Source organism: Aspergillus clavatus, genomic scaffold (assembly GCF_000002715.2).
Source record: "Aspergillus clavatus NRRL 1 1099423829750 genomic scaffold, whole genome shotgun sequence".
Lineage (NCBI taxonomy): Eukaryota > Fungi > Ascomycota > Eurotiomycetes > Eurotiales > Aspergillaceae > Aspergillus > Aspergillus clavatus.
Window position 1 is genome coordinate 1,102,828 of NW_001517110.1, and position 17,682 is coordinate 1,120,509.

Genomic DNA, 17,682 nt, shown 5'->3' on the forward strand with positions numbered 1-17,682 from the left:
GATTATTATGGCTGCTGTTATAAAATCTATCATCACACTGGTCGGGGTATAATTATGTCTTATTCATAATCCTATGTTTTCTTGATGCACAAATTAGCTGTCTCTCTCTCTGGTACCACTAGGAATATGCATTATATGCATCGATTAAGTGAAGATGGAAGTAGTTTATCTGATATTTTTTACATCAACAATTAATGATGACTTCAACACCATGAAGAAAATCAGGCAGGCAGCAGGATTAAGTAGTAAATATAACACTGCCTGGTGGCCTATGGCTACAGTGAGGATGATCCATCATCATGATCACAGGCAGCGTCATTTATTTCTTTTCTGCCACTGTAAAAACCATCAATAGAACTGCCGAACTGCCTATCAAGACGCGTGTGTGCTCAGCGTTGATGATATACACCAAATATTCAGCCTCATATGATAGACGCAGGGGTGTCGCATTGGCGAATGAGCTCAGTGGAGACTGTTGGCATGGAGTGGTGTTCTCTCAGAACTTTGGAGCATCTGTGCTCATCCTATTGGGACAAACTACGCCTGAGAACTCCTTGCTTGATGCTCTTGGAGACATTGGGAATGGAATAGATGCTCAGAAAGTGACTGACGCTGGGGCCATGGACTTTTCGGTCCGTTGTGCCCCTACAACCATGAGTTAATTTTGACTTTCGTATGTTCCAATTCATCTGATATCCATCGCTTCAGCTCAGTTGCTAACTATTCACGCAGTATCTTTCGGCTGGGGCATCAGTTGTAGTACTTGGCCTTGCGTGGGGATTCGAGTTCAAAAGTGTGAAAAAGACATCTGAGTCAAAGTCAGAGAGATTTGTCTTTTCAATGGAAAGGTGGTTAGATTCATAATCGAATATCGTCTTATAGTAATGATCAATGAATTTCGTTCTTGAGCTCCTTTGCGAAAGCATTCAGTATAGTCGCTTGCTCAAAAACATATGAAATACGTATCTCTCCAGTCTCAGGCTGCGATCAATATGACAATAATAGAGTTAACCATGTTGACCACCCACGTCCTTCCACTCAGTAATTTGGGCGTTCTCCCAGATTTTCTCTGAATGTCCCTGGATGGCGACATCGACCGCTGCCCGCGCCAACACATCCACCTGCAGAATATACTACTAAGGAAGTGGGAGGAGGGCTCATACCCTCACACGACGATAGCCCGCATTCAACCACAGAGGTTTCGACTGGTCGCGCTCAGCCATTCCGCCGCTGAAATACACGAAACGAAATTTTGGGCCGGCGAAGGCTTCTTGCCCTGCCTCTTTTGAAGCAGTAAAGGCATTGTTAAAGGCCTTGGCGGCCTGGCTGGTATACTCCAGTGTCACCCGCCGGAAGGCCTGTTCATCAGAAGCGCGCGAGGGAGTAATACCTAGCGTCCAAATACAAGCATCAGCGCCTTGGAGAGAGGCAGAGAGCTGGGGGTCTGAGTAGAAGAGAAAATCCTGGTCGTTCATGCGGTGGACATGGAGTTTAGGGTGTGTGATAGGCAGTTCACGGCGGCATAGGGCAATAATAGATGTGATTGAGGGATGGGCCAGGCACTGTGAAAGGACCTCTTGCCCCACGAACCCAGTCGCGCCAGCAATGATAACCTTCATAATGCTGTTTATATAAATTTGATGAACATCAAGAGACAGGACAGCTTACAGCTTTAAGTAATATGTGGTCATTGCATGTGGTAGGCAGTGCTCGAACTGTGCGGGTAATGGCTTATAAGGTGATATGTGTAGGCTGATGCTACACTTCAAATTAGGTGGCTCTCTTATAAGTCACATTTATGGCTCTGGTTTTCTAGTACAGGGGGAGACGTAATGGATACCTATATCAATCAAATTCAAGTCAAGCAGTGTCAATCCCGAGCATGAGCAATGCCAGTTCTCGAGATATCCATGCGAGATAATATGAGAATCAGAAGAAAACATCAGGGATAACTACATCGTCGCGGGATGCCCAAAAGCCTGAACCACAGCCCTTCATCACGCACAACCATCTTCGACAGAGTCAACTCACCAAACAAAACACGACTATCTAAGCAATCGTACTGTGGATGTAATCAACAAAGGTCTTGCAATCAGTCTTCTTGGCCTCCCATTTCTTGTGGTCTTTGATATACTCATTGCCTATCCAGGTATTAGACTTGTGCACCAAACAGAAAACAGGGGAACTGACCTTTCTTGGTTACAGACGTCGCTTTTTTGGCGCTATTGATCTTAGTGAGGAATTCCAGCTTCGGCTCAGCCTTCCCGTCTTTCTGCTTTCTGGTCTCCCAATTGGTGTGCCTGTATTCGGTGTCACGCTCCTTGTTCATCACCAAATGATGGAACTGCGCCACGAAATCGCGTTTGGTCTTCTTCTTGAGGGCCTTTTCCTTGACCTCCCCGATGATGATGCCGATATGATCAAAACCGTAGTCTTGCTGCACCTCTTTCAAGTCCTCCGACTCAGCGCTTTCTCCAGGGGATGGGCGGCCGTGGACATATTTCACGGTGAAGGCATCAGGTCACCATGAATCGCCGAGAACTGCTTGTACTCGGCCGTGTCATCGTAGGTAGTCGTGCGCTGTTCGATCGAGTAGTCAATGAGGTCGTCTTCATCCCGCGGCACGAGGCTGGAATGAACGTCCGGAATGCTGGGGTGGAGGTCTTTAGAGGACTCCCGCACTGCGTTGCTTTAGACTGGACTGGCACCGACTCCCACCGAGAGCGTCGCCAGGAAGACAGAAAAGATGGTGGAGAACTTCATTTTGACTGCTTAAGAGACGTGATGAATGGTGATGAATGATAGACAGAAATTACAGACACATCATGATCCCTCTTATACTCTTTGTCGAAGCGAAGATATAGACCATTGGGAGCTTGCAACGAGGTACCGTGGGGTCGATTTCAGTAGAATGAAGCTCATCTCATTCAGCTTACAGGCCAATATCTTCTTTTGGGCTGATCACTGGTGTTGGGCTGACAGTGGGTGATGAAGACTTCCCGTCAATATTCACGCAACTCTCACCATGGGGCCGAAATCATGAAATGATCACCATCTCTAAAAACGCAGCCTGGTTCTAATCAACCCCTAAAATGCTTGCATTACACTAACAGCTGGGCAATGCTTGTCATCGACCTAATTGCAAACGTGCCCCTGGGCCTAAATATCAAAAGCCATGAGACAAGGCAGCGCTTATGGTAAGAGAAGAGAGAGGCGCAACCTGATGCTGACGTGGGGGCCTTAGGCCTCCAGAGATACCCTGGCTTAAAATAATCGTCCACAGCAAGTCGCTGGGACTTCCACCAACACCTCCGGCATCTTTCCTCCATTTTCATTTCATTTCCATCTCGTAAATCATGGCTTCCCCCGAATACTCTCTCAAGGTTCAGGAATGGTCGAAACAGGGCCTCTTGACCCCTGAAGCCGTCCTGAGCGCTCTGGGCGACAGGATCAAGGACTTCGGGATCCTGGACAAAGAAGAAGAACAGCCATACCTTCGCAAGACCTTTGAATCGCTGTGCACAGATGTAAATGGTAGCAAAGTGCTTTCCCAGTCTACCTTTACTTCATTCCTAAATGAATCCGGGTTTCTTCCTGAATCCATGATCGATGCTGGGGCTGTTCTTTACAGCGCCCTTCTGTACCTCTCTCAAACTCCATTTCATCAGTCCCCCGCTGAAGCTCTGACCTTTGATGGCCTGATTCGGGCAATCGCCTGGACAGATTATGACATGTCAAGACGCGTTTATGAAGAAGAGTCGGAATCGAAGGCTAGGACACCAGACGATACACAGAGAATCCTCTTTCAGAGCCTAGCCACGAGCAAGGCCATGAAGAGAGCAGCCTCCGGCGTTGGGCAGCATAGGGACCAGGTTGAAATAGATATATCTGGCTTGCCCTCCTCTCAAGTCCATAATCAAGATCAAGATGGCGACAAGACTTTTCAGGACGTTATGGATGCCCTCTATTCTGTGCAGCCCACGAAGCCATGGATGTCTCCCGTGCCTCAAGACTACTTCCGACCCATTGCTCGGAATATTCACCAGACAGCACCACTCCTGGACGATCTCGCTATCCCCGAAGCTACGTTTCAAGCGTTTATCCGGCTGATGTTGTTCACCCATTTTGGTCGGCCCAACGTCAAACTAGAAAGTCTGGTGGATCTCGACCATGCTGTGGACTGCATTCTCAGAAGATTTGTCCAGGACTCGGATATTGGCATTACCTGGAATTCATTCCATAACGCTCTAAGCACAATTGTAGGTTTCATAACTCCGTCGACCCCTTGAAGTGAGCTAATGATACAGCCTGAATTGTTCACTGGCCTGAGACACATCCTTGCCTGCTTTTACAAGACACCAACAAGTGACAGTCTTGCCCGACGGCTACCTCAACCAGCGAGGGTCGCTACATGGTCCGTCTTCGCCCAGCTCGATGCCATTATATCAGACACTGTTTGCTTCGATGAGGTCCAGTTCCATAAATCCTACCAGCCCCACCTCATGTCCACCCGTGCCTCCAGTTTTGCCGATGAACTAAATGCTGCTCCGGATCCGCTGATCCTCCTTGTGAGTGGGACGTTCACCGAGAGCAAAGAGAAGGCCATCTTTGGGTACTTTCTCCCGTGGGGCAACGGCGCCGACGCGAGTGGGGTGTTTCTCTGTCAGTTGAGCCCGGTTCATGACGTGTTCCGTGGAAATGGCACACGGCCGGGGTGGATACTGGCGAATGATGTGCTCCTGTTCGGATCGAGGGGAAATGGAGTGACACTGTCCCTTAGTAAGGACCTGAAACAGGCAACAGTGTCTCACAGTGCATCTCTACAGGGTAAACCAATGTATCAACCCTCCGCATGGAGGGGAGATTGGCAGGAAGAGGTACGAGTGGAAGAGATTGAGATATGGGTCGAGGACTAGATTCCTAGACTACAATCTAGCCCAAGCGATAGAACCTTACAGGAGTTTGGACTTCTCCAATTTCGAGTCTCAAGCACTGTGCCTCTGTCGATGAAGTCATGAGTCATGGGATTATGAAGAAAAACTACGCATACGAGTGGTTATAGTATCTGAATAAGTAGTAGGTATCCAATAGTAGTCTACGGAGTACTATCTTTCAATTAAAGTTGACAGATGAAAACCAGAGGAGCTACCATGGGTAGGCGGACGTTCCATTCTCTGGTTCTCATCGATAAGTTGGGGATACATTCAAGCCACATTTTGTAGGATGGCAATTATGTCAAACCGCCAGAATGTTGAGGAAACACCTAAACGTAGCGCACAGCCTCTGTGGAAGAGACCAAGTCAGAGTCGGGACAATTAAGATACCCTGTATCGCAGAACCACGCTCGTCAAATGTCACCCAAGAGCGGCCAGACCCCAAGACGGACAACCCAAAACAACTTCAATATCCTTCCATAACGGCCCAGTCTGCACCTGTTGCGATACAGAACGGCTACCACGAGGTCAAAAGCCCTCCCATGGTCGTGCGACGTCTGACCGAAAGGAATGTGTCTGAATGGACGGCTGAACCGTGGGGGAGTAGTCTCTCATCGGCAGAGACTCAAGCAAGCGACTTCTCCCTGTGTATAAGGGGGCGTTGGAGAGTATTTAATGGTTAGAAGGGAATCAATGCAAATGTATTCCCAGGATGACTCCATATTCGACTGAAGTTTTTCTTCTCGTGTAAATGGGAGGCATGGGGGCGTGATTGGCACGTATGAACCACCCTTACCGTTGTTTGATTACAGGTTTGTCTACATGTACATCGATTAAACTAGCTTCTTGTCGTTGTATGCGAGCCTTCTATCTCTGCGGATCGGAAAGTCCTCTTATGTCTGTATGGTAGTCGTATCTCATGTGATGACAACCTGTCGTGGATCCTATCTTGTGGCGGGAGTGATGAATTGTCATTCTCGAAGCATTATCAATGTCATCATGACAGGAAGAGGAGAGTGGCCATGACAAGAACCAATGGTGAAGTCATTCTAATAGGATTTCCAACGGGTTGCCCTTCCCAAAAGTCCAAACAACAGTATTCGACTCAAGGCAACAAACCTGGTAGCTGGGGGGGTTCCAGACACGGAGGACACACCCTTGTGGTGGATTCCAAGGCTATTTAAGAAGGTTGAAATATACAATTTATCTAGAACTTCTGCCAAAAAGGATTCGTCCACTTTACACCGCTAAGTTCACCATAACAATCACAAGAAACGAATAGCCCATCATCATGTCATCCGCCACCCCTGGGCCCCGAATTGCCATTGTTGGCGTGGGTCAGGTCGGTGGAGCAGCAGCAAACGCACTTATTCTGGGCTCTGTCGCCCGTGAGCTACTTCTGGTCGATGTCAAAATTCCCCTGCGCAATGCTCAAGTCCAAGAACTCTCCGATGTGAGCAATATGAGCGGTGGCGCTGAGACGCGCATTCGAGCCGGAACATACGAAGAGGCCGGCCAGTGCGATATCGTTGTCATCACTGCCGGGTCCAAGTACTCTGTGGGCGAAACAAGCGTGCAGCACATGTATCGCAACATGGGCATTGTCCAGAAGATTATCCCTGCTATGCGGCCTTTCCGACCCGATACCATCCTACTAGTGGTGTCTAATCCGGTGGATCTACTCACCACTGTCGCACAGCAGTTGTCCGGCCTCCCACCCACGCAGGTCCTGGGATCCGGAACGCTGCTAGAATCTGTGCGGCTGCGTGGACTCGTGGCTAAAACCACTGGGGTGCGTGACTTTTCCGAAACGGTGTCTTACCAGTTTGTGGTGCTGACAGGATATCCCGGCGTATCCACATCCATAGGTTGCCCCGGATTCCGTCGATCTTTATGTTCTGGGGGTTCATGGGATTGGAGAGACCGTGGCTTGGTCGACTGCCACGGTTGGAGGACTGTCGCTGGCTAGGGCCATCCCCCCGAACTCCCTCGATCCCATCCAGCTCGCCCGAGAGTGCCGGCAGATCTCCCAGACCATCATTCATGCGAAGGGAGCAATACCTCTTGGAACCGGTGCCATCATTTCCAAGGTCTGCTCCTCGATCCTACGTGATCAGCGAGATATCTATCCCATCAGTCACTATCAGGAGGACTTTGGCTGTTGCTTTAGCTTGCCGGTGATCATTGGCCGCAAGGGAATTCTCAGGACTATTCGCGTCGCAGCTAATGCAGAGGAGTGGGATGGAATCACCAAATCAGCCAGAGACCTGAACGAGACGATTCAACATGTAAAGGAAGGAGCTTAGATGAATCCTTTTTCGGGCCAGGTCCCATGGACTGTTACAACGGAGTTAGGAGTATTGATTATTTTATATGGATGAATTGCTTTTATACCATTACACAAAGCCAGAAAGAGCATAGGCAAGTAAAAAGACACCGCAGTCGATCAAACGCCCTGTTCGACTTTCATTAGATGCCGCTTGACGGCGATGAAGCTATCCGGGCTGACTGAAATGGAATTGATGCCCGCGTCTGCTAAAAATTGAGCAAATTCCGGGTGATCACTCGGTGCCTGGCCACAGATGCCAATCTTACAGCCTTTCTCGCGTGCCACCTTGATGGCCTGTGCAATCATCCACTTGACCGCCTCATCCTGCTCGTTGAAGAGATCGGCCAGCTCGGACGAGTCGCGGTCGATTCCCAGCGTCAGCTGGGTCAAGTCGTTGGAACCGATGGAAAAGCCTTCGAAGCACTCTGCGAACTGCGCCGCCAGGATGACGTTACTGGGAATTTCACACATCACATAAACCTGGAGACCGTTCCTGCCACGCTGAAGTCCAGTCTCTGCCATGACGTCCAGCACCCGTTGTGCCTCGCCTACCGTACGGCAAAAGGGAATCATGACGATGGCATTGGTAAAGCCCATCTCATCCCGTAAGCGCCTGATGGCCCGGCATTCCAGCGCAAAGCCCTCCCGGTAGCGTGGCGAGTAGTAGCGAGAGGCGCCCCGGAAACCGATCATGGGATTCTCCTCCTGCAACTCGAACTCGGCGCCGCCAATGAGCCCCGCATACTCGTTAGTCTTGAAGTCGCTCATGCGCAAGATAGCAGGACGCGGGTACACGGAGGCGCAGAGGGCCGCAAAACCCTGCGCCAACCGGTCCACAAAGTATTCGCACCGGTCATCTTCGTATCCCTTGGTCAGACGCGCGATTTCCTCTTTGGCTGCCGTGTTCTTCAGCCGGTCAAAGTGCACCAGGGCCATGGGGTGCACCCGGATGGCGTTGCTAACCACAAACTCCATACGCGCGAGGCCGATACCATCGGCTGGGAGGCGCCACCAGCGGTATGCGGCTGCCGGGTTAGCCAGATTGATCATTACCTGCGTACGCAGTGCTGGCAGGTTGGTCAAATCCACGGTCTCGGCGGTGATCTCCGCTTGGCCCTCGTAAACGAAGCCTGTGTCTCCTTCAGCACAAGACACAGTGATTGCTTGGCCCGTGTGCAGCACATAGGTGGCATTGCCTGTGCCCACAACCGCCGGAAGTCCCAGCTCGCGACTCACAATGGCGGCGTGCGAGGTTCGCCCACCGTGATCTGTAACAATGGCGGCGGCTCGCTTCATGATAGGCACCCAGTCCGGGTCGGTGGTCGGTGTTACTAAAATCGACCCATCAATGAACTGTTCCTGGTTGGAGGCCGACTCAAGAAGACACACGCGACCAGCAACGGCTGCTTCGCCAACTGAAACGCCCGTCGTCAGCACGCGGCCCTTGCCATGGCCGACCTTGTACGTGTGGAGGCGTGCGGCGGCATCACCCCGGCGAGAATGCACCGTTTCGGGTCTTGCCTGCACGATATACAGCGGTCCATCGGCTCCATCCTTGGCCCACTCCATGTCCATAGGACTGCCGTAGTGGGACTCAATTGTACACGCCCAGCGTGCAAGCTGGAGAATCTCCGTGTCGGTCAGGACGAACGCGGCGCGCTCAGCCTTCGATGTCGGTACATTGTGAGTCGGCTGTTGTGGATCATCGCTGTAGATCATCTTCATAGATTTGTCCCCTAGCTTCTTGCTAACGATCGGTCGCAGCTGCGGGTTGCTCAGCAGTTGTTTAAAGACCTGGTACTCGTCTGGAGTGACAGCGCCCTGCACTACATTTTCGCCGAGGCCCCATGCAGCATTGATGAGCACGACCTGGTCAAAACCACTTTCTGTGTCGATGGAAAACATGACACCGGATCCACCCGAGTCGGACCGCACCATGCGCTGTACGCCAACGGATAATGCGATGCCCATCTGGTCGTAGTCCTTAGCTTGACGGTAGCTGATCGCACGATCGGTGAAGAGCGAGGCGTAGCATCGGCGACAGGCATCCAGCAATGCCGCCTCCCCGGTCACATTCAAGTATGATTCAAGCTGACCGGCAAAGCTGGCGTCAGGCAGATCCTCCGCGGTCGCGCTGGACCGGACTGCCACACTCGGTTCGCGGACGCCGACTCTCGCCGCGAGGGTGCGATAGGCCATACGGATGCTGTTGGCCGCATCTTCAGGCCAACTTCCCCGAAGAAACAGACGGCGCATGGCCTTTCCCGTCTCACCTAGATTTCTCTTGCCTGATTGCCAGTCGGCAATCAGATCGGCCATGGTGTCGCGAATCCCATTGGCGTCTACGTAGTCCCAGTATGCCTGGGCCGTTGTCGCAAAACCGGGGGGCACTGCAATCTCCTCGGATCCGAGTGTGTTGATCATCTCACCCAGCGAGGCATTCTTCCCTCCGACGATGGGTCCATCGCGCATCCGGATATCCTCAAAGTTACGGACTAGGCGTCCGTTCTCCGTGGCCATTCTGTGTTTGTAAAGATAGAAATGCCACAACGTGTGGAAGGGTCTTCCTATACTTCAAAATTCTTGCCTTCCGACTACAAGACTATATAAAAGGGCCAGGCTCCCCTGCATAAGATAAACAAAGAGCTGGATCGCCACCCAGCCGGATATAGAGTTGCTAGTTCCATGGATCACAACACATCATAAGCGGTTGACAGCTGTTGAAGAGCAAGCAGTTCATGTGATGTCTTCGAGCTCATGTGGTCTAAAATAATAGCCACCATTGTACTGTCTTCTTGGGTGTGATGTCAAGACATTTATCTATTTTCCGAGTGGTGAATTCCTAAACCAGAGCAGTACAAAGTCAATGAGTATAAGCCGCAGCTCCTTCGGCCGAGGGGCTATGACACTATACAACATGGACATATTTGAAATCAAACGAATTTGTTAGGGATCTAGATGGACCCAAAAAACAAATATCATTCAAGAAAGCTTGCTCGAAGCTGAAGACCCAGTCGCACAGAACAGCGGTTCATGTCTCATATTATACATAATGTTGACATCACGTCGCACATCTGGCATTCCTCGCCCAGGAGTATGTCATATAGCTGGAGTCTGTTTCATCGGCAGTGAACTTTATGGATGCTAGCCACCCAACTCTAGGAATATATCTGCTGCAGTCGATATTGCAACCCAAGCAACACAGCTCACATACTCACTCCCACCGAATAGGTCATGCACAGGAAATAGCTCTGGAGATGTCCGCTGAAGACGAAAAACTAAGACTGGTCATCATCGGCGGGGCCAGGGGAGGAATGTCAGCTGCAGTTCGAGCACGACGCCTGAGTGAGAATGCGTCGATCATTGTTATCGAACGGGCACCATACATCAGTTACACAAATTCTTTTGTCCCTCATAGCTGGGGCAGTATACTTGAAACGGATACGTTGATTGCTCTACAAACGCCTGCCGCTATTAGCGCTCGATATAACCTGGAGGTGCGCGTTTGTACAGAGCTTGTCAGCATCTCTAGGAAGCGCCACTCCATGACCCTGCGCTGTCTGAAGACTGATACCACCTATGAACTGCCGTATGATAAGGTCGTGCTTTCGCAAGGTGCAGACTCTCCTCTTCCACCCGTTGCGGGAGTAGACAGCGCGAATGTATTCACGCTGCAGACCCTGGCCGACCTACAGAAGATCCGCTCGTATGTAATGAAGAATGACTGCCGAGAAGTCATCGTCCTCGGCGGGGGCTTTACAGGTATCAAGGCTGTGGAAAGTCTGTATGGCTTCGGCCTACGCGTCACCGTGATTGAGGCTGGTGACTGTCTCTGTCCAGAGTTTGACCCTGATTTTGCCAGGATGATTCAAAGAGAGCTGATGAAGAAGGGGGTCCACATCTATATCAACTCAGAGTGCCAGATGATCGCAAAGTCCGATGTCACTGACGTGTGCTATGTGGAGTTACGGGATGGCTCCAGCCTCACCGCGGACCTAGTTGTCGTCGTCACAGACAGTCCTGAACCTCGAACCTGGCACGCGAAGAATGCGGGCCTTGATGTCCGCAGAGGCATTGTGGTCAACGCGTTTATGCAAACCAGTGACCCCGACATCTATGCAGTTGGCAGCGTGGCGGAAGTGATAAACCGCATCTCCCACCTGCCGCAGATATTGTCCACCAGTGGACCCTCGAACCGACAGGGTCGGCTCGCAGTCGATCACATCTTCAAGCGCGCCACGGCGTACCCTGGAATATGCGGAACACGGGTGTATCAGCTCTTCCACTTGACAGGAGCCATTACAGGGCTTTCCGTCTCGGCGCTCAAGCAAATCGGGTACGATCCTAGATCGGTCACAATCCACCAGCCGGACCATGCTGGTTACTATCCATCCTCCCAGCAGCTCACCCTCCGAATTGCCTTTCAACCAGCGAGTGGGGTGCTGCTCGGGGCTCAGGTTATTGGACGTTCTGGCGTGGAGAGTCGCATCAATGTGCTGGCAACAGCTCTGCAGGCTACCATGACTGTCTTTCAATTGGAGGACTTGGAACTCTCTCATAAGCCACAATACGGCTCCGCAAAAGATCCCGTCAATTTGTCTGGCTCAGTCGCAAGTAACCTGCTCCGTGGTGACCTCCACATTGTTCTTCCCTCCAGTCTAGCAGGGCAGCTTCATGACTGGCAAATCATTGATGTGCGATCCTCGGAACATTTCGAGCAGGGCCATCTACCGTTTGCTCAAAATATTCCTATAGACTCACTCAGGTCAAGGATTGGCGAGATCGGAAAGGAGCGTCCAATACTACTCTACTCCAGAGTGGGCTACCATGGCTACCTGGGCTACCGAATCCTCGTGCAGTCTGGGTACCAAGCGGCAAATCTTGACGGTGGATTGAAATTATTCGTTGACGGGGGATATCAACCGGAGTTGGTAACAGGGACATCACGATAATTTGGCATCGATTTGTCGGGGGAGAGGTGCTGAGGAAGTAGAGAAGTGATATAGCCAAGGGTCAGAAAAGTCATAGCTGAACTAACTCTGTGCCTAGGATACCAGGGCACATCCAATCAACCTTGAGCTTCTTAGTAAATAATACAGATTTTCTTGTGCAGAGTATGATCAGGTTCAAAAGAGTGTCAAAAAGCACATCAAAAAGGACAGTTCAGTGTATTTCCCCTATATCATCCATTCCTCAAACCCTCCAGCAAATCCAACGTTCCTCCTGCCCGCTATATATCCAGTTCTGCCGAATGCCCTCGTCGCATTGTTACATGGTTATAAAACCTTCGGGGAAGCTCTGCCTAACACGTCATCAACACACTAGCAGCCCCATTTCCCAGGTAAAACTCTCCAGATTGCTTATTCGCCGTCGCAATACATTGGTATGTCGGGTAAGGAATACCCATATACCCTTTCTTCCACTTGATAGAATCCGAGATATGATGGACAGTAGCATGGCCATGACAATCAGCATTCTCCCAGAACTTGAAAGTGCACGAGGCTGGCCAGCCCTGGTCATTCTTTCCAGCCCTGGCGCCGTAGGTAAAGGAGTCAAAGTTCTTGCATTGGCCGGCCCACACCCAACCGGACTTTGGCTGGTCTTCCCAGCCGCTGTCGCATGAGCCGGATTTGTAGACATCCAGCCAGACGCCGGTGGCGCGTTCGGTCAGGATATTCGCGGTGGTGTTGGCCTCGACGGCGTTGGAGTCAACAGAGGCTTCAACCGAGACTTCAGGGGTTGGGCTGGAGAGGCCGACGATGGCGTAGAGTCCGAGGGACAAAAGAATGTTTTTGACCAACATTTTTTTCAGACTGTATGAGATGTAAGTCAGTCGGCGTGATCCAATTGGAACAGTAGAGACATACAAAAAATTCAGATATATGGTTCTGAGTGATGTTTCTTCGAGGTTTGGATGACCAAATGTAACGCAGCTGGAGGACGAAGTAAAGAGCACATCATCGTGAAGCAGCCGTGAGTATTTATAGCCACACATACATCCAGAAGCTCAGCTCAGGGGTTTACAATCATTTGCACACGACACCTATCTCATTGAGGCCAAGAAATATAGTAGGGACTAGGGAGTCCTTCAGCTGTGGCCTCGAGTCTCAGCCCTGTAATTTTGCCCCATAAGTCTCACTCTAACTTATAAGGATCTTCGGAGATCAGTAATCTCTATACCATAATATTCCACCTGTTGTTCACAGCGCCTTCTTCTTGCCGATTACTATTCAAGCTCCTCGGTTCATGTTGAGTAATCTCGAATTCAACCTGAACGAAAAGGCAAATCGGCGATGCAAATCAATTAGCCGCTAAATGGATAGACCGTTGGTTGGAAATAGCAGGCCATTTCCGATACTATCAACATTATATCATAATGACCATATCGATTGCCTCGATATTAGATGACTATCGACTGGGCACCTTCTGCTACCACTACCGCTGCTTCAACAGCATCTACCTCTATTGAGTTTTACCAGCAGGATCGTACAGTTATATTCAGAATATCGTGCCTCGAACAACCCCGTACGGAATATGAATGAGGCTTGTGTCCGACTGACTGAAGACCCGCAATATCCACTCCGAGAATAACATGGAAACGCCAGAAGAGCAAAAGGAGGAAGGAAACATGCAGAATCAAGAAACAGGCCATGAGCAAAGTGAAAAATATGACGTTCGGGACATCGAGGAAAATATACGCAAAGTGGTCGAGTATGTCTGGGGGAGTCCCGAGCCACCAACAAGCGATGCTGCAGATGATAATGACTATAGAACAGGCAAAATGCGGGTGAGATCGAACTTGAGGTGGTTATAAATCAAAGATTAAGCCTGACATCGGCTTTCAGAAAAGTGGCGGGGCACTTGAGTAACTCACGGTTGAGCTCATTCTACATATTTCAATGGTGCCGAATAGACTCCGCTGTCTGTTGTTGGTCGTGGAGAAATGCGGTGTACCTAGCTGTCAAGGACCTTTTTTTTTTTTTATTTTTAATCATTGATCTCTAACGTGGTATGATGTCAAGGAAGCACGTCCGTGGTTGAGGAACAGTCGAAAAGAAACCCTAATACTGATAGATCAGTGAAATGCAATGTGCAGAGAAATAACTTTCACAGTAAACATCTCACGCGATCAAATCAGATTTAACCGGAAAGAACGCAAGGCCAGGTAACCCGGTTGTCATTTTCGCGCTTCAATAGGTATGCTATCTGCTGTCCGATGACTTTTCCATCAACAACCTCGCAACTAGTCTGGAAATTGGTGTAGGTCCAAAAGGACAAGCCAAGAGATATTTTCGGAGAACCCCTCTCCCTTGATGTATGATCATTTAGGTAACAGTGAGAACCTAAGGGAATAATTGACATAACAAGATCTGCATCAGTTGCTGTTTCATCCCGAATGCAAGATACTTATAGGGTCTGGGGAATTCCTCCAGGTGGTTACCCACACCTGTTGCTTCCCCTTGCATGAACAGACAGCTTGTCACTCACAGCAAGTGCACGCATCATTCGAGACGAGATCTGACAGTCCTCAATAATAGTTGATCATTGCCGTTCAAAGTTGCTGATGTTTGCGGTAGATCCAAGGTTAGGTCTATTGACAGAGGGCCCTTCGATGCCGGCGCTGAACCGAAGGAGTATGTCTGAGATAGGATGGCCGAGAAGAAAGAGTTGACATTCGTGTACAGCCTGAAGAGTATAGGGGCTATCGGCCAGCATCAGGGCTATACTGATAGGCATACAGTCAACATGAACCAGTCCTGATCCTCCGGCGCGTTAAGACGGGAAACAGTAAGACATCCTTGTGCTAGACAGGTAGAGCGCATTGCCACGTGGAGTCGAGAGCAAACGAACAGATGACGATTTGATTTTGAAAACAGGAGAAATAATGGAAGATGCATGCGACCATTAATGTTCACAGGGAATACTACTATTGAAATTCTGCAAAACCGGGGACCAGGAATGCTGAAGTCCTGCGATTCGGTTCATCGGAATGCGGTGGCGGTCATCTGCATGTCATATTCTTTTCGGCGCACTATGATATGAAGCGGAAACAGGCTCGCTGGTATGATTGACAGGAGTAACTACTTGATCCTCCCGTCCCCGTTGTCGTTGATTCAGGGAGAAGGATTCCGGAAGACCGTCTGCGGAAGATGAGAACAATATGTTTGCATCTTCTGGAGGGAATAGCACCAACGATATCTTTCAGTAACGAGGAAAGAAAGTTATAAAAGGAGGTTCGAGGTCGCTCTTCATGGCTCGAATCATCAACTCATCCGACAACAGTTCGACAACGTCAACAATCGCCAATTCCACAACTTCGACATCGTTCACTTACGTGTCTATATTACCTCTTTTGTGATTATATTCTAATCCAACATCTACGTGTGTTTCCGCTCCCCAGCTTTCTCACTCGCCATCTGCTGATATCTTCTTCTAGCATCAAAATGCAGTTCACCTACAAGGCTCTCTCTGCCCTCGCGGTCAGCTTCTTCTTCTCCACTGCTTCGGCTGTCGCCCACTGCAAGCCCGGACAGGCCTGGCCTGACGTCCACGACTGCCACAATTTCTTCGAATGCGCCTCTGGTGGCGTTCCCGTCCTCAAGACTTGTGGCCCCGGCACGGCATACTGCCCCAAGACCGGCATCTGCGACTACGAGTTCAAGAACCCCGCCTGCCGTCTCCACGGGGCCGGCCCTGAGGGCCATGCTGGTCCTGGAGGCCACGACGGTAAGGGGCCTGAGGGTCACGGCGGCCCTGGTGGAATTGAGGAATTTGCTGGCCATGGCCGTCCCGATGGTCCAGCTGGTCCTGGCGCCATAAACCACTAAGTGTCGATGCTTAGGGATTCGAGCTCTGATACCCGATGGAGATGTGCTTTTTAACTTGTCATTTCTATGTTTCATTACGCCTTTTAATCGCTGGTTGACATGCTGCATGGCTAATCGTTCGGATGCTCTGTTTGAAATCTAATACCCTTGGAGTATTGCTAAGAGGGGAGAAATAAATGTATTGCTCGAACTACTTGTGATTGAAGAAATTATATCCTCCAATTTTCATCGCTTGCTTAAATGGGTGCGCAGATAATCGTTCTTTGCAACCATAATTTCCAATAATTCTGTTTCTCTTCCATAGATTGAGAGATTATATAAAATGCGATGACCAGATTTATGCCTCGTTTATATCTCTCACAAAGGCAGAATCTCCGTAACTCCTTCCCATGAGTCCAATGACTGCGAAACTATCACCAATCTGTTGTAGCACCAACAAAGAGTAGAGTAATGACCAGAGAAACGATGGTCTTTCTCTTCTGCCACTCACCAACAATCATGCAGATAGCTGTGGCGACAATCACATCATGAATCTTCGCAAAAGCAGTCCCTTTTGCGCGCTCCTCGATCATACTTTGAGGTACTGTGTCGAGGCCGAGAACCATGCACAACTGTGAGTCCAAAACGATAAGGCTTCCATATTCGTCGGCCTCAGCGCTGCAGGTGAATTGAGCAATGACTACTTCATTCAACTCATGCTTGGCCATCTTGCAAGGCAGTTGCGCAACCAATTTCAAATGGTGCCAAGGCATCAACCGTCTCGGCCACTTGCTGTCTCCAGGCAGATTTTTTGTTCCCTTCCACGCGAACTCAATTCCACTGTAGGAGAATTTATATTTCCTGGTCTGCTTTGAAAAGGGCGTTGACCAGGCCATCTGGAAGGTGTCTGTCGCTTGCAACTGCTCGTGGCAGGCCTGATCATCCTCGGAGTCATGTCCCTGGTTTCTCTTCGCATTGACGTCGCGATGGTATTGCTTGCCAGATTCCCCCCATAATCGCCAGCAACGAACCTTGTATCCTTTTAGATCACAATCGCCGTGAACCTTATTATCGACGTGTGTCCGATGCTGCCATTTGACCACCCCCCTGGGATCAATGGCAGTTGCTATCGCAGGTCCAAACTGTAGTCGCCACCGTCGCCAGCAGGAGTAGCTATGGATGAGACATATGGAGTCTCCGTCTCTTGACGCCGTATGGTGGAGAGTCCGTGGAGGATGGTGGAAACTGAGGTATGGCCGATGAACATAGTATCCGGCAGGGTCTTCAAGACTAGAAGGATCTTCTTTTTGCTTCTTCTGACGTCTCTTCTGGGTTTTTGGCTGGGCGGCTGTGGTGATCAGGATGCGGTCGTTTTCTTCGCGGTAGATATAGTACGTTGTGATATGCCCCTGCCCCTCGGCAGATATGATATCTTGCAGAGGGACTTTCTGCGGCATATTGTTCAAAGAGACGTATTGATTGCTCTTGGTCTGCATGGTGAAGTGGTTTCCAAAGTATTTTCATTATGGCCAGCTGGAATATGAACGCAACTCACACCCCATTTATACACAGGAACCTTTGCGTAGATGCCGCCAGTGTAGGCTCGGCCAAG

General features: G+C 50.0%; 9 protein-coding genes across 9 annotated transcripts; 4 read left to right on the plus strand and 5 right to left on the minus strand.

Moving 5' to 3' along the window:
- Positions 1-1,007: 1,007 nt before the first annotated feature.
- ACLA_004340 (putative nucleoside-diphosphate-sugar epimerase) lies at positions 1,008-1,619 on the minus strand (the record flags this gene model as incomplete). The annotated part of the gene is made up of 2 exons (XM_001276445.1): positions 1,008-1,133; positions 1,164-1,619. 2 exons carry the CDS (start codon positions 1,617-1,619, stop codon positions 1,008-1,010), a joined length of 582 nt encoding a protein of 193 aa, XP_001276446.1.
- Positions 1,620-2,049: 430 nt separating this feature from the next.
- Positions 2,050-2,763, minus strand: ACLA_004350 (uncharacterized protein; the record flags this gene model as incomplete). The annotated part of the gene is made up of 3 exons (XM_001276446.1): positions 2,050-2,141; positions 2,191-2,443; positions 2,719-2,763. The coding sequence occupies 3 exons, from the start codon at positions 2,761-2,763 to the stop codon at positions 2,050-2,052; spliced, it is 390 nt and encodes a 129-aa protein (XP_001276447.1).
- Positions 2,764-3,356: 593 nt separating this feature from the next.
- ACLA_004360 (TLD domain-containing protein) lies at positions 3,357-4,916 on the plus strand (the record flags this gene model as incomplete). Its single annotated transcript, XM_001276447.1, has 2 exons — positions 3,357-4,259; positions 4,308-4,916. The coding sequence occupies 2 exons, from the start codon at positions 3,357-3,359 to the stop codon at positions 4,914-4,916; spliced, it is 1,512 nt and encodes a 503-aa protein (XP_001276448.1).
- A 1,309-nt stretch (positions 4,917-6,225) lies between these two features.
- Positions 6,226-7,240, plus strand: ACLA_004370 (lactate/malate dehydrogenase family protein; the record flags this gene model as incomplete). The annotated part of the gene is made up of 2 exons (XM_001276448.1): positions 6,226-6,726; positions 6,803-7,240. The coding sequence occupies 2 exons, from the start codon at positions 6,226-6,228 to the stop codon at positions 7,238-7,240; spliced, it is 939 nt and encodes a 312-aa protein (XP_001276449.1).
- A 140-nt stretch (positions 7,241-7,380) lies between these two features.
- On the minus strand, positions 7,381-9,783 carry ACLA_004380 (phosphoenolpyruvate synthase; the record flags this gene model as incomplete). Its single annotated transcript, XM_001276449.1, has 1 exon — positions 7,381-9,783. One exon carries the CDS (start codon positions 9,781-9,783, stop codon positions 7,381-7,383), a length of 2,403 nt encoding a protein of 800 aa, XP_001276450.1.
- Positions 9,784-10,520: 737 nt separating this feature from the next.
- On the plus strand, positions 10,521-12,215 carry ACLA_004390 (putative pyridine nucleotide-disulfide oxidoreductase; the record flags this gene model as incomplete). The annotated part of the gene is made up of 1 exon (XM_001276450.1): positions 10,521-12,215. The coding sequence occupies one exon, from the start codon at positions 10,521-10,523 to the stop codon at positions 12,213-12,215; it is 1,695 nt and encodes a 564-aa protein (XP_001276451.1).
- A 350-nt stretch (positions 12,216-12,565) lies between these two features.
- ACLA_004400 (uncharacterized protein) lies at positions 12,566-13,066 on the minus strand (the record flags this gene model as incomplete). The annotated part of the gene is made up of 1 exon (XM_001276451.1): positions 12,566-13,066. One exon carries the CDS (start codon positions 13,064-13,066, stop codon positions 12,566-12,568), a length of 501 nt encoding a protein of 166 aa, XP_001276452.1.
- A 2,641-nt stretch (positions 13,067-15,707) lies between these two features.
- On the plus strand, positions 15,708-16,091 carry ACLA_004410 (carbohydrate-binding module family 14 protein; the record flags this gene model as incomplete). Its single annotated transcript, XM_001276452.1, has 1 exon — positions 15,708-16,091. The coding sequence occupies one exon, from the start codon at positions 15,708-15,710 to the stop codon at positions 16,089-16,091; it is 384 nt and encodes a 127-aa protein (XP_001276453.1).
- A 413-nt stretch (positions 16,092-16,504) lies between these two features.
- Positions 16,505-17,566, minus strand: ACLA_004420 (uncharacterized protein; the record flags this gene model as incomplete). The annotated part of the gene is made up of 1 exon (XM_001276453.1): positions 16,505-17,566. The coding sequence occupies one exon, from the start codon at positions 17,564-17,566 to the stop codon at positions 16,505-16,507; it is 1,062 nt and encodes a 353-aa protein (XP_001276454.1).
- Positions 17,567-17,682: the final 116 nt, after the last annotated feature.